Source organism: Hypanus sabinus, chromosome 29 (assembly GCF_030144855.1).
Source record: "Hypanus sabinus isolate sHypSab1 chromosome 29, sHypSab1.hap1, whole genome shotgun sequence".
Taxonomy (NCBI): Eukaryota; Metazoa; Chordata; class Chondrichthyes; order Myliobatiformes; family Dasyatidae; genus Hypanus; species Hypanus sabinus.
In genome coordinates this window covers 18,688,443-18,704,028 of record NC_082734.1, presented here as the reverse complement: position 1 = coordinate 18,704,028, position 15,586 = coordinate 18,688,443, and the positions used below count along the sequence as shown (strand labels likewise).

General features: G+C 45.6%; 1 protein-coding gene across 3 annotated transcripts in view; it reads left to right on the top strand.

Moving 5' to 3' along the window:
- sgsm3 (small G protein signaling modulator 3) overlaps positions 1–15,586 on the top strand; it is a 113,634-nt gene that overhangs the window by 90,872 nt on the left and 7,176 nt on the right. For all 3 annotated transcript variants that reach the window (XM_059953876.1, XM_059953878.1, XM_059953879.1), the window contains 4 exons: positions 3,478–3,527; positions 7,844–7,996; positions 8,372–8,442; positions 14,977–15,025. In XM_059953876.1, the coding sequence (XP_059809859.1) occupies positions 3,478–3,527; positions 7,844–7,996; positions 8,372–8,442; positions 14,977–15,025 (323 nt within the window). The remainder of the gene's footprint in view (positions 1–3,477; positions 3,528–7,843; positions 7,997–8,371; positions 8,443–14,976; positions 15,026–15,586) is intronic.

Genomic DNA, 15,586 nt, shown 5'->3' with positions numbered 1-15,586 from the left:
TGCTGCCTGGTATGGTGGTAGAAGCAAATATATTAGAGACTTGTGAGAGATGTTTGGATAGGCACATGGCCGTGAGGAAGAGGGATGGTTGTATACATTGTGTAGGTTGGAGGGATGAGTGTTTGGGTATTTTTAGCTGGTTTAGCACAACATTGTGGGCTGAATTGCCTGTTTCTGCTGTGCTGTTCTGTGTTTTAAGAGCGAGGGTAGTGGTTGATGGGAGATCTGTGACTAGTGGTGTTCCTTGGAAATCTGTACTGGGACCTGTTTGTGATGTATATGAATGACCTGGGTGAAAATGTAGAAGAGTCGGACGGTAAATTTGTAGGTGATACAAGGATTAGACATCGGGTATAGAACCAGATTGGTGATGTTGTGAATCACACAAAAGACTGGCAAAGGGTATAGTGGGATAGAGATTAGTTGCAGTTATTGGGCCGAGAAATGGTGGATGGAGTTTAGCCCAGCCAAATGTGAAGGGTTGCACTTTAAGAGATTGAACGTAAAGAGATAGTACGTTATCATAGCGGTTAGCACAACGCTATTAAAGCAGGAATCCCGGACATCGGAGTTCAATTCCGGCGCCACTGTCTGAGGAGTGTCCGTACGTGCTCCCTGTGGAATGTGTAGGTTTTCTCCCAGTGCTCCAGTTTCCTCCCACAGTCCAAAGACGTACCGGGTGGGTCAACTGGTCATTGTAAAGCAGGTTAGAGTTAATTGAGTTTTTCAGGGTTGCTGGAGTGGCGTATCTCGAAGGGCCGGAAGGATCCACTCTGTGCGGTATTGCTAAATAAAAATAATGGACAGACCCTTAACAGTGTGGATGTGTAAAGGGACCTTAGGATCCAAGTCCATCCCTCCCTGGTTGACAGGGTGGTAAAGAGGGCGTGTGGCATGTGAGTTGAGGAACTGAGTTCAAGAATCAGGAAGTTGAATTGCAGCTTTCTAAAACTCGAACTGTATTAGGAGTCATTTCTGGTTGCCCCATTTAGGAAGGATAGAGATTATTTGGAGAGGTTTACCAGGAAGCTTCTGTTTCAGAAGGTATGTGCTAAAAGGAGAGGTTGGACAAACTTTGATTGTTTACTCTGGAGTGGCAGAGACTGAGGGGATGCCTGCTAGAGGATTATTAGACTATGAGAAGCAAAGATAGAGAGCCTGTCTCTTTTTCAAATGCCTAATGCCAGAGGATATGTATTTAAGGTGAGAGGGGTTAAATTAAAGAGAGATGTATGGAGCAAGTTCTTCACACAGAGAATGGTGAGAGCCTGGAACTCAGGTACGATAGCAACTTGAGGAAGACTCTTAGAGAGACATTTGAATGCCCAGGATATGGACATTATGTAGGCAGAAGGGATTGTTTAGTTGGACATTTGATTACCGATGTAATTATTTGAGGGCTATATTGTGGGCTGAAGGGCCTGTCCCTGAGCTGTACTGATCTGTGTTCTATGTCCTATCCGTCCCGTTTGCCAGTGCTCAGTCTTTGTCTTGGTAATTCAGATACTCCTCTAGATACTACTTCAATGGTGTAAGGGTACCTGTCTCCGCCACCCCCTCAGGCAGTCTGTTCCAGATTCCAAACTCCCTCTGGATGTACAGTAGTGGATCCTGGTGCGAGGGATGGTGACGACGGTTGATGGAAGTATTTCTGAGGGAAAGCTGGCTGGATATGGGAAGGACAGGTCAGCCCTGAGGGAGTTAATGGAATTTTATCGAGGACGTAAAAACACAGCAAAAAGGGAGCTGCAATAGATAGTCTAGCCCTTCAAGTGTTTGTGTATTCATCAGGACCTTGGCCCAACTCCTACCCCTGTGCCATTTCTCAGTGTTGTCCACATGTCTTTTGATTCCCTCAGTGTTCACAAATCTCTTGATCTCTGTTCTGAATGGGTTCAGTCATTACGTTCTTGCAGCGGTTTGGGATGGAGAATTCCAAGGGTTCATCCGCCATGTTAAAGAAAACACTTCTCTGAGCCGTGACCTCAAATTGTGGATTCCCCAGCGAGGGATGCCTCCTCCCTGCATCCATCCCTATAATGAGTCGGTAAAGTTTAATGAGATCGCCCGCCACACATCTGAAGTCAAGAGAATACTGGCTTAGTCTATTCAAGCTCTCATCACACAGCAAACCTGCCGCCCCGGACCCATTTTTGTGAATTTTCATTATACTTTCTTTATGACAAGTGCATCCTCTTTTAGGGAAAGAGACCAAAACTACCAATGCTGCTCCAGGTGTGGTCTCACCAAGGTCTGTATAACCGTACAAAGACTCCTTACCCTTGTCCTCCATGTTGTCTCATAATTAAAAGCCAATAGAGCAATTGCTTTCCTAACTATGTCCTGCCCTTGTGTGTTGGCTTTCAGTGTGTGCAGGAAACCTAGGTCTCGTTGAACATTAACATGATCCAGTCTCTCACCATTTTATAGTCACCCCACATTTTTCCATCTCTCAGATCCCTGGTTTATATTGACAGTAAACTTGAAGATATGGCATTTTAACCTACATCCCTCATTGGCAATAGGTGGGACACAATGAATAGCTGTCACCGATCCCAGCTGTGCCCTACTAGTCACAGCCTGTGAAGTGTCCATTAATTTCTGCTCATATTGTCAACCAATTCTCCTTCTTGTTTGTCCATCATTCCTGAGTCTATATGCTCTCACCGTATTGGCCAATCTCCTCCTTTGTGGGACCTCACCAAACACACCACATCCTCCCTATTTATTCTCCTGCTAACATTTGCTAAAGTTAGTGAAATGTGATTTTCCTTAAAAAAAAATCCACACTGATCCAGCCCGATCCTAGAAGTTGTTTTTGCATCCCTCATTTTCCCAACTACCAGTGTCAGATCAGCAGGTCAGTACTTCCCTGTTCCATATTTGCCATCCACCAGTCCACAGAAACCATTCCAAAATGTGTAGAAATGTGAGACAATAGTTATCTTCACTGCCTCCATATCGAGCTCTCCCAAATCTCTGGGGCGTGGATCATAAGATCCTTGGAGTCTGTCTCACTATCTTCTCTAGAACATAGAACAGTACACAATGTCTGCACTGAACATGATGCCAAATTAAAGTACGTCTCTTGTGCCTGTACACGGTCCATATCCTTCCATTCGCAGCATCTGGAATGGCACTGTCACATCTGCCTCCGGCACTTCTCCCTGGCAGTCTGTTCTCAGCACCCACCACCCACTGTGCAGCTAAAAGCCAAACATTGCCTCACACACGTGCTTTAAACTTCCCGCCTCTCCCCTTAAACGCATGACCTCTGGTACTTTTTAACTAATTCCCCTCAGTTCCTCACTCTCACTCAAGGCTTTGTTCATCTGTAGGTTGTTTGCGTCTCCGGTGAAGACGGACACAGCGTTCCTGTTAATTCTTCTGCGTGTTGCTATTTCTTGGTGGATTCAGAGGCGGGGGAGAAGGAGTTTGCTTTGATTCTAATAAACTCTTGAACCTTTCCTCCAACAGGCTGGTTTCCTGCGAAGTTTGTGGAGATCCTGGACGAACGTAGTAAAGAGGTAAGCTCACTGATGGGACGGCTGCTTTGGTCGTGAGTAGTATCCATTCTTGTGCACCTAGCACTTACACGCAGTATAACTGCAGTCACCTGCACAGGATGCACATCCTTCTTATTCTCTCCTGAGAATGACTTTGCCCACGCTCCAAGGTGAGCTTAATGACAAGGCAAACATGTTTCCATGCTGGGTAACTTTATGAATCTACAAATGCCCTTGAGCCACAGCAGGCAGAAGTAGAATTCTCACCAAGTGACGATGTATTGTGTTTGACTGCAGACTGCCACAACACAATGTTCCCTCTAAGGTGTGAGCGTGTGCACGAGCACAAAGAAATTTAAACTGCGCCCAAAAGGTTGTTACCTTCTGCATCGTTGGCACGTTAAGTATATTTTACAATCGTACACAGTCACATTTCCTTTTCCGGTTTCCGACACGGACGGTGTTGACAACGTGGCGTTTGCAATGTCTTGTCTGCAGATTTTAGAACTGGCTTATTTATACTTTTTTTATTGAAGAAATTATTGATTCACTGTCAAATTCCAAAAAAGCATGAAGGGCAAAAGAACTGCTAGTTCATATAAAGCAGAATGGCTTAATGAAACAGTAGAAACTGCTTCACCGAGAGCTCATGAGGTCAAGAACGTGCAGCTACGAGAAATATTTATGTACAATCCGGAAACTGGTGTTACCTGTGTGTATTGTCACAATGCAGAAGTTGCTGGAGAATTTGCAAGTGGGAAGAAGCAGAGCGATATTTGGAAACTTTACTTTTTAAGGTGTTATTTAGCAAGCAAATCACTCATGGACAGTGTGCAAAAGCTCTGGCAAGAAAATCCTTCCTGACCCATTACAGGCCTGCTACGTGTGTTTTGTGAGGGCAGATGAATGAGAGCAAAATCAAACCCAGAGGGGTTCAAAGTTCTTATTGACAGTATTTTGCTAGCTGCTAAAAGGAACACCTCTAGATGTAAAATTCAGTGCGCACATGTTGTTGTCACTGGACAAAAAATCGCACAGCACAAGATTTTTGCACACACTGGTCATTACAAATTAGAGGGAACATTGCACAACATTCATGAACTCGGAAGTGGACTATTTTTTTGTGTGACTATTATTGATATATGTTCTTGCTATCTTATATGTGCTAAATTTTCTTTGTGCTGTATATGACAGTTAGTACTGTGTTTTGCGCCTTGTGTTTGGAGTAGCACTGTTTTGATTGGCTGCATTCATGTGTATGATTGAATGACGATTAAATGTGAACTTGAATTGGAGGGCGAGGCTGTGTGTGATTCGTCTACAGAGGGAACACCAGAGCTAGTAACCGGTGAGTGGGAGCAGAGCCAGTATTGGCAAATCTCTCCCTGTAGCCGGCCATATAAAAATGGAATCAAGCACTCTGTGGTGTAATTTAGACTGGAATGGATGGGTTGCAATTAGAAAGTTTATCAGTGATGTCAAAATTGGTTGAATGCTCGACAGTGAGGAGGAATTCCTAACCCTCAGGATGGTCCCAGTTGAGTGGGCATAGAGGTGCCAGGCAGAATTCACTCTGAAGGAGGATGTGGTAGGAGGAGTCAGAGAGGCCCAGCAAGACAAGGGAATTCACAGAATGTTCAAATAGTGAGAAGCGAAAAAGAATATGTGAACTTCGAAGAACTTGTCCACATATCACTGAAGGTGGTAGAAAGGGTAGATCAGGTGTTTGGAAAGGGATACAGGATCTGTAACTCAGCCAATAACAATGAGAGTGGCAAGGACATACTAGAACCATGTTAAACATGAATTAGGCCGCAGATACACGAGTTCCGACCTCCACGGAGTACAGGAATGATGTCAGAGCACAGGGAGAGTACAGAGGAGAGAATTAGAGAGAGAATTATAGAGTGATAGTTATAGAACATAGAAACAGGCCCTTCGGCCCAACTCGCCCATGCTGACCAAGGTGCTTTAGAGACTCTACTTTTAACTCAGGTTGACAAGATCATTTGGCAGAGCTTTTCTGCGCATCCTTCCTATAATGTAGCAACCAGAACTGAACACAATACTCTAGGTGCGGTCTCACCAACACTACGTGATTTCCTAATGCTTCATGTCATGTCCAAAGAAGGCAAGTGTGCTTTTCGCCTTTTTCATCACCTTATCTACCTCATTTAGGAAACTGTGTACTTGTGCTGCAATGTTTCTCTATTCAACAACACTCCCAGGGCCCTGTCGTTTATAGTGTAGATCCTGCCCAGGGGTAACTTCCAAAGTCCAGCACTTTGCACTTGTCTAAATAAAGTTCCATCTGCTATTTCTTTGCTACATTCCCAGTGGATCTAGATCCTTAGATGACATCTTCCCTTTTCACCACACCTTTAATTTTGCTGTCATCCACAAACTTAACCATTGATGCCACCTACCTTCTCATCCAAATCATTAATATGGCAAACGACAGTGGACCCTGCACCGATCCCTGTGAAACACCACTGGTCCCTTCCATTCTGAAAACCAACTCTCCACCATTACCCTCTGACTCCTACCAGCAAGCCAGTTTCGTACTGAGTCACCCTGAATTCCACGTGATCGCTCCTTGCAGATCAGTCTACCATATGGGGCCTTAACAAAAAACCTTTTAAGTTCATGTAGACAATGTCTGGTGTTCTGCCCTCATCAATCTCTTTGCTCACCTCTTCACAAAAACTTCATTAAATATGCCAAGCCACACACAAACCACACTGACCATCCTAATTAGCCTTCCCCTCTCTAAATTCCCTCCATTAACTCTCCCATCTCTGCCCTGCAGTTCCTTGGCTAGTCCTTGCAGCTTTCCGTAAACAATACTGGCCACTCTCCAGTCTTCCAGTGCAGCAGATGTTAAGGAAGTTACAAATATCTTTTCCAGGGCCTCAGCAATTGTTTCCTTTGCTTCCCACTATGTCCTTGTATACATTTGGCCAAGTCTGGTGATTTCATAATATAGATATGTTTCAGTACGTTGCTCTTTCTCTTCCCTGAATTCCCTAGCTTCTGTGACCATCCGCAACATATATGAGAAAAGTTAATTTAACACCTCATCGGTCGCCGCACATAGACAACCACAATAATTCTTAAGGGGACCTATTCTCTTCCTCGTTACGCTGTTGCTCTTAATATAAAATCGTGAGATTTTCCATAACCTTACCTGCAAAGGAGTTTTAGGCTAACTTTTTGCCCTCCTAGTTTCCTTTTAAGTGTACTTCTACTCTTACAGAATATCAAGAGGGAAGTTGTCCACACTGCAGTTCTGTTCTTATACAATTCTAAAATACATGATGTGAACAACCAAAAACCGTAGCAGAGAGAACAGTAACGCTTGGGCATTGGCTGACGTTAACTATTAGAAGAGTTTGAGGAGAGTTGAGGAAATACTTCTTTGATTTCTCTGAATTTGGAAGACAGTGAGGAGCTGGATTGGGTTCGGAGGAGCTGCCAGCTACTCGAAGGCATTGGAGTTGGTGAGCAAAGGCAGCGTGCAGTGTAGCCATGGGTGATTGTCTCGGACATTTCTCTTGCGATCGCAAGACCCGGTTGGACATTGGTAATGTAAGGTGCCAAAGGCCTGCTTCCCTTGTTTGGTGGCACGACAGGGGGCAGCTCAAAACACAAAAATACAACTGCAGGTGCTGTGGATCAAACAATATGTACACAACACTGGGAGAACTCAGCAGATCAGGCAGCATCCGTGAGAAAAGAGTAGCCAACGTTTCGGGCCAGGACCCTTCATCAGGAAAGCTGCTTAGCCTCAGCTGTAGGGAGGACTGGGCCTCAAGCCACGGGCTTGCCTGCTGCTGCTGACTAGGAGAGGAGACGCCTTGGGCAGTGCAGCGTGGCATCCGTGCTCAGTGGGGTTCTGGGCTCTCCCATCAGTGCTGCCCTCCAGTGTTCAATCGGTGAAATAACAGGTTAGATTGTGTGTGCCTGCGCACTGCCGAGAACCGTACCATCAATTTGTGGGAAGTGTAGCTCTGGCTCTTAGGCTACATATGTGTTTTTATTGCATGACTATGCTCTGTTTTTGCACACTTTTTTGAATGTGCTGTGTATCTTTTGCACCTTGGCCCCAGCAGCACGCTGTCTCGTTCAACTGATTCCATGTATGGTTGAATGATAATTAGATTTGATTTGATTTGACCGACATTCTACATGTTCTTGTTATTTTCTTACTATGCTGAGGACAGGCACCCTGTCCTCTAGGTTTACATTTCCACATTCCAGACTTACTGCTTTGTTATGAGAAGCATTCCCTGATGTGTCTCTGCAGCTGACAGGGTGATTTGTGTTCCCGTTCGCAGTATTCTATGGCTGGAGATGATTCGGTTACGGAAGCTATCACAGATTTGGTACGGGGAACACTCTGTCCTGCACTCAAGGCGATATTTGACCAGGGTTTGAAGAAACCATCCATTCTCGGTGGTCCATGTCACCCCTGGCTTTTTATTGAAGAGGTAACAGCAGCTCACCCCAGATTCTAAACATCTCAATTTGTTAAATATTTCTCACTGCTTTTGTGCAGAAACAAGTTGTAGCCTGCTCATTAATTTGTGTTGTTTCTTCTCTTTCTCTATTCCTTCCTCCTCTTCCTTATTCTCTTTCCCACAACATTTCTATTTCCTTTGTTCCTTCTTCCTTTCCCCTGTTTTTCAATCTCCTGCTCACTTTCGTCTCACCTCTTTCCCCACTCCCCTTACTCTTGTCACCTATTTTCATCTCGTCCCCCTTCTCTACCCTCATACATTTTCCTCACTCTTTAATTCCCGTCCTTGCTTACTGTCTCCTTTTGCCCCGCTCCTGTCCTCCACCGCCCGTTCTTTATCACCCAGGCTGCAGGGAAGGAGGTGGAGCGAGACTTCGACTCAGTGTATTCCCGACTGGTGCTGTGTAAGACGTACAGGTATGTTCCGCTGCCTTGTGCAAGTTAGAATTTGTTTTATTGGTAAAGCAAACAAAGCCTTGTTTGTATTTAATGCACGCTTTATGTGCTTACTGTAAGAGTCTTTGATGGGACAAAGTTAAGAAATTGGCTAGTTGATTTTGTTTGATTGTTACACCATATAGGAACACTGGGTTAACAGATTTGATATCAGCGTGACTAGCGCAAGGGTTCCCAGCATTTTTTATGACATGAACCCCTACCATTAACCAAGAGGTCCATGGACCCCAGTCTGGGGAGCCCCGCTCCAGCCCACATCGCTGTAAACAGCAGATTTTACTATGTCTTTCTAACAGCGATATTATTCTTCTCCAATTCCATGGTTTTAAATTAATTGGTGCAAGCACATACTCTGCATGGATCAGTTCAGCCTCCATCACAGGCTTTTGTTGCTCCTGGTTGCCCCATTATCCCAGGAGTTCTGATAACCATTTACCTCTGCTCCTGTGATGAACCAGAGTCTGACTACCCCTCAAAGTGCAACAGTTCTGGCAATGGTGGCATGCATCACCCATCCTAATCCCTCCTGATCTAAAGGGGCTGTTGAGAGACTGCAAACTGAATGAAGTCAAACGGCAGGTCAGTGAGGCAAATGGGATTTTATGACGATCCACTTTAATTTTATACAGACATTTAGTTACTCGGATTTAAAGTCCCTAAATGCAGTGGTGGGATTCAAATTCATCTCTGACAAAATGGGACAGAACTGTGCCTGCTCAATCCAATAATGTAGCATTAGCCCTTGCACCGTACCCTTCTTCCTGTAACCCATGTGTTCTCTCCAAGTAATGGTTCTTGCAGCTACAAGCTCCATCAGTTCTCAGATGAATCTGAAATCTCCAAGCTCTGCTAACACATCGGGAGCCAGCACATTACACATTACCTTGTGTGTCTAATGCAAACATTACCGCTTGATGACGGTCACTCTTCAGACCTTTTTATTTTTGGCCTCATCTCTACAAGTCATAATGAGTTTGTAAAGGAGTAATATTACATTTTTGTGAGTTATTCCCAAGGAGCCATGCTGGCAAGGTCAATATGCTTGTTTCTACTTGCCCTTAAGAAAGTGGTGGTAAGTCACTGCTGTATCTGTGGGAAAGATATTTTCACAGTGTTGTTATGTAAGGCGTTTCAGGATTCAGACCCACGTACCACAGAGGAAAGGCAGGTCAGGTAATGTGAGAGATTTGCAGTGCACCTTCTGCCTGTGTCTTCTCAATAGTGCAGCTTGTGAGAAGGGGTGGTGGAACTGGAACTGGTCCCACATACTGAGATACAGTGAAAAGCTTGTCTTGTATACTATTCGTACAGATCAATTCATTACGCCATGCAATGAGGTACAGTTGCAAGAAAAATACCTCATTTTATGCATAATCAATGCAGGAAACCAGGTAAATTGCAAAGGGTTCACAAACTTTTTCTTGATTGTGTGGGTGGCTAGAGGCTTTTTCCCCAGGGCTGAAATGGCTAACATAGTTTGAAAGCGAAGCTGAAAGTGCTTGGAAGTAGGTACAGAGGGGATGTCAGAGCTAAGTTTTTCACACAGAGTGGTGGGTGCGTGGAATGCACTGCCAGCGATAGTGGTTGAGGCAGACACAACAGGGTCTCTTAAGAGACTGTTAGACAGGTACATGGAGCTTAGAAAAATAGAGGGTTATGTGGAAGGGAAATTCTAGGCAGTTTCTAGAGTAGGTTACATGGTCGGCACAACATTGTGGTAAAACAATAATAGAATGCAAAATAAAGTGTAACAGCTGCAGAAAAAGTCCAGAATAGGTAGACAATAAGGTGCAAGGCCATAAGAAGGCATACTGTGAGGTCAAGAGTCATCTTAGCTTACTCAGAAACCATTCCATCTTAACCATGAGGTAGAATCCGTCCTTGATACTGGGCGTACGTACTTTCAGGAAGAGAGGATGTCCAGGCTGTGTCGGGTCTTTGATTTGCTGGCTGCTCCAGCGAGGCACGACAAAATGTAATCAGAGCGTATCGAGGGGAGGCTGGTTTCCCTGCCGTGCTTTCTTGTGGTCACATGCAGAGCAGCTGTCAATATCACGCCCTTGCACGTCCATATAGGATTGGAACTGGTTTACCATTGACATGCTGAGATACAATAAAAAGCTTATCTTGCGTACTGTGCGTATGGATCAAATCATTACACAGTGCATTGAGATAGAACAAGGTAAAACAATAAGAATGCAGAATAAAGAGTAAAAGATAAAAGAAAATGCGGTGCAGGTAAACAGTGTAAAATCATAATAAGGTAGATGGTGTAATCAGGAGTCCAGCTTATCATACGAGCAAACCATTTAATAGTCTTATTACAATGGAGTAGAGATTCTCCTTCAGCCTGGTGGGATGTACTTTCACACTTCTGCCCAATGGAAGAGAATGTCTGGGATGGCACCTTGGATTCTGCTGGCTGCTAAGGCTGTGGGAAGTACAGGACAGAGGTGATAGAGGAGAGGCTGGTTTCTGTGATGGATTGATAAATATTTGGTGAGAATCATCAGGGCACGGCCAGTTTCTTTAGCTTTGTGAAGAAGTTGTGGCATAGGTGGGCTTTCTTCGCTGACATGTCGACATGGTTGGACCAGGACAGGCTATTGGAGATATTCACTCCTAGGAGCTTGACGCTGTCAACCCTCTCAACCTCAGCATGTTCAGTGGCCAGCCCCATCACGAAGTCAGTGACCCATTCTTCAGTTTGTTGACATTGAGGGAAAGGTTGTGACATGACACTATGTCACTAAGCTCTCTATCTCCTTCCTGTACCTCGGCTCGTCGTTATTTGAGATAAAGGCCACAATGGTGGTGACATTTGCAAACTTGTAGAAGTTGGAGCAGACTCGGGCCATGCAGTGAGAAGTGGAGAAGGTGGCTGAGAACACAAACAGTGTTGAGAATAATCATCGCAGATGTGTTACTGCCATTCCTTACTAATTGAAACCTATTGGTCATGACACCAAGGATCCACTTGCAGAGGGAGGCATTGACTCCCAGAATTCAGAGTTTGGGACCAAAGAAAAAACCATGACAAATCAGTACACAATAGTCTCAATATTGATACTAAGGTGTCTTGGTGGTGAATAGGATGCCAATTAAGTGGTCTGTTTTGTCTTGGGTGGTATGATCTTGGAGCTTCAGCCATCCAGGCAAGTGAAAGGTCTCCCATGTCCGTCAGAGATTTGAGAAATCTTTGTGGAATTAAGTGAAGGCATATTTCCTACATCAGACACAGCCAGCCTCTGTATTTGTATGCAACATACACAAAATGCCGGAGGAACTTGGCAAAGAGTACAGCCGACGTTTCGGGCTGAGACCCTGCAGCAGAGTTAGAAGGTGGGTGGAGGGGAGGGAGAAACACAAGGTGGTAGGTGAAACTGGCGGGGAGGGCCGAAATAAAGAGTTGAGAAGTTGATTGGTGAAAGGGATACAGGGCTGGAGAAGTGGGAATCTAATAGGAGAGGACAGAAGGCCATGGAAGAAAGAAAAGGAGGGAGGAGCAGCAGGGGGAGGCAGTGGGCAGGCTAGGAGATAAGGTGAGAGAGGGAAAAGGGGATGGGGGATGGTGAAGGGTGGGGGGGGGGGCATAACCTGAAGTTCGAGAAATTATGTTCATGCCATCAGGTTGGAGTCTACCAGATGGAATATAAGATGTTGCTCCTCCAATCTGAGTGTGGCCTCATCGTGACAATAGAGGAGGCCATAGACTGACGTGTTGGAATGGAATGGGAAGTGAAATTGAAATGTGCGGCCACTGGGAGATGCCACTTTCTCTGGTGGATGGAGCTTAGGTGCTCGGTGAAGCGGTCTCCCAATCTACATCGGGTCTCACCGATATACAGGAGGCCACACCGGGAGCACCGGATACAGTAGATGCCCTCAACAGACTCACAAGTGAAGTGTCACCTCACCTAGAAGGACTGTCTGAAGCCCTGAACAGTATTGAGAGAGGAGGTGTAAGGCCATTTGTATGAATCCCAACTTGTCGAGGGTGAGGAATTCACTGATGGTAATTCCAATGAATGTCCAGTAGTGGAGTTTGGACTCTCTTTAGTTGAGATGAGTGAGGAGCAGATGTTACTTTCCTTTCGTCGGCCCCATTCTGGTGCACTGTATCATTGTGTGAGGAGTTGTGAACGTTGGGAGGTCAGTACTAGTGAATATCTCACGCCTGACCTTACGTTGGCTGGGTGAAGGTTCATCAAAAGGTCAGGCATGAGATGTTCACTGTAGCATAGCAACTGGCATGATGCCATTAGAGCTCAGGGCGTCAGAGTTGAGAGTTCAATTCCAGCATCATCTGTAAGGTGTCTAATGCGTGGGTTTTCCCAGGTGCTGCAGTTTCCTCCCCCAGTCCAAACGGGTACCAGCTAGGTTAACTGGTTAGTGTAAATTATCCAGTGCTTAGGTTAGGGTGGGGTGTCACTGCTCAAGGCCAGACAGGCTTATTTTCCACACTGTATCGCTAAAATAAAATTTTTAAATTAGGAGGTCCCTTATGATGGGTCCTTGATGAAGCAGCCAACATTGATTCGACCCAGGACCCTTCCTTGAGAAACTGCTCAGCAAACCAGATGACTGACCGCCAACATCCACATGCAGGTCTTTTCTTACACAATGCGGATCCCGTTGCTTGCTGCTGACTTCAGTTGTACCGTGGCTTCTCCGTGCCGCTCTGCTTCAGGTGACATCAAGGGCAGGGGGCCGGCAATTCAGCTATTCCGATCAGCACCCTAACCAGGGCTGGAGCTGAGTGGCGCTGGTGAAACCCAAAGTAACCCGGTTAATGCTGAGAAGCACACACAGAGTGCTGGAGGAACTCAGCTGGTCCTATGGAGGCAAATAAACAGTCGACCTTCGGGGCAGCAGGTGAGCTGTTCCCGTTTGATGACGTTGTCAGAATCTTTTCTTCAGAATTAGAATTTTATTTCTTACATCCATCTCACAACATGAGGGAGTAAAAATCTTTATGTTGTGTTTCTGTCGCTGTGTACAAGCAGTAAGGAAGGGAGACGTGGGAAGATATTGCCCAAACACTAAGATTGTATACAAGTTGTTTTGTGTACTGGTATGTAGTCAGATACAATGTACAGTCGGACACACAATCAGATCAATGTGTATTGATAAATCCGTTGGCCTGGGGATAGAAGCCAACTGGTCCGGGCATTAACGCTGTGGTACCGTTTGTCAGAAGAAAGCAGCTGAAACAGTTCTGGCTTGGAGTCCCTGACGATAATTTCAGGCCTTTTTTACGCACCTGCTGCTGTAAATGTCCTGAATAGAGGAAAGTTCACATCCACGGATGCACTGGGCAGTCCGCACCACTCTCTGCAGTGCCCTGTGATTGAGGGTACTACAGTTCCCGTACCAGGTGGTGACACGGCCAGTCAGGATGCTCTCGGTGGTGCCCCTGTAGAAAATCCTGAGGTGAAAGAAGAACTGTTGTGCTTTTTTCACCACACAGCCGGTGTGTACAGACCATGTGAGATCCTCGGTAAAGTGTACACTGAGGAACTTGAAACTGCTCACCCTCTCAACTACGTTTTAATGTCACTGACATAAGTTGTGAAATTTGTTGTTTTCTGGCAGCGGTACCATGCAGACATAACAAGTCACTGGAAGTTACAAAATAAATCAGTAAATAAATATTGTAAAAATAGGACCCTGTTCAGGGACCATTCAAGAAGCTGATGGCAGAGGAGAAGAAGCTGTTCCTAAAACATTGGGTGTGGGACTTCAGGCTCCTGTTCTCCTCCCTGGATGGTAGTGATGAGGAAGACATGTCCTGGACGGTGGATCATGATGGATGCCGCCTTCAAGTGTGAATGGTGACAATTGAATAGGGGAAGGGAACTCCAAAGGGCTGACCTCCTGGCAAAATACAGAGCTAGGTCTGATCATAATCAGCAGAGGGACCTGAACAAGTGTCAGAACACCCGCTGGTCCGGGCATTGGAACACATTGTTACCCAAGCGAGATATCATAAGCATGTGCCCAGCACCTGCCCCTTGAGGCTGATTGGACTGATCACTGGGATAGAGGGTATATGTGTGTGGGTGGGATGGGTTTGTGTTCCTTGGACTGGAGGAGGCTGAATGGGGACCTGACTGAGATGGGCAAACCATGAGTAACAGAAGCAGGGTAGGTAACAGTAAACCGCTCTCCGTTACTGGGTGTCAAAAAAAAACAAGAGGACATTTAAGGGGAAGAGGCTTACAAGGGATTTGAGGAAAATTGCTCTCACCCAGAGGGGCTTGTAATCTGGAACCACAGTGAGGGGGTGATGGAGGCAGAGACACTCACAACATCTAAAAAATATCTTGATGATCCCTTGAGTCGCCAAAGCGTAGAGGTCTAGAAATGAAGCAAAAAAGGAGTCGGTGTAGATGGGTAATTGATGGTCAGCATGGGCGTGATGGGCTGAAGGGCCTGTTTCTGTGCGATTTGACTCGATGTCTATATCACTTTAATAGACCTTCATTCCTACAGGCTGGATGAAGATGGCAAGGTGCTGACGCCCGAGGAGCTCCTATATAGAGTGAGTAATGGGGAGGAGGGGTCAGTTTCTGAGCAGGGAGGGTTCTTGCATGTGGAATTGTTCCTTGGGGTGAGCAGGGGGGAGAAGAAGGGACGTGAAGTAGGGATAGCAACTGGAGAGGGTTCAGGTTCTCTATCGTTAAGGAGTTAGGGCACAAATGAAATTAGTGTGGGCCACCAGTTACTGGGGGAATTGGGGCCGGCCAACAGTAACTGGAGCAGTGGGAGGGTGGGCGATGGATTCTGGCCTTCATGCAAATGGCTGTGTGTGGTGTGATTCTCTGCTTCTGGCCTCATAGTGCTCTCAGCTTTGTCATACTTGCGTAGATGTCAGTCATCTATCTCCGTGTCTCTCTGGAAGGTGTTTACATTTAGGCAATGCAAAAGTCAGTTTCAACCATAATACATAGGTACAGAGTTAGGCCATTTGGCCCATCAAGTCTGCTCTGTCACTTCGGTCATGGCGGATGCATTTTTCCTCACAGCCCCAATCTCCTGCCTTCTCCTCGTTCTCTTCATGCCCTGACTAACCTATCATCTTCTGCCTTAAATATACCCAATG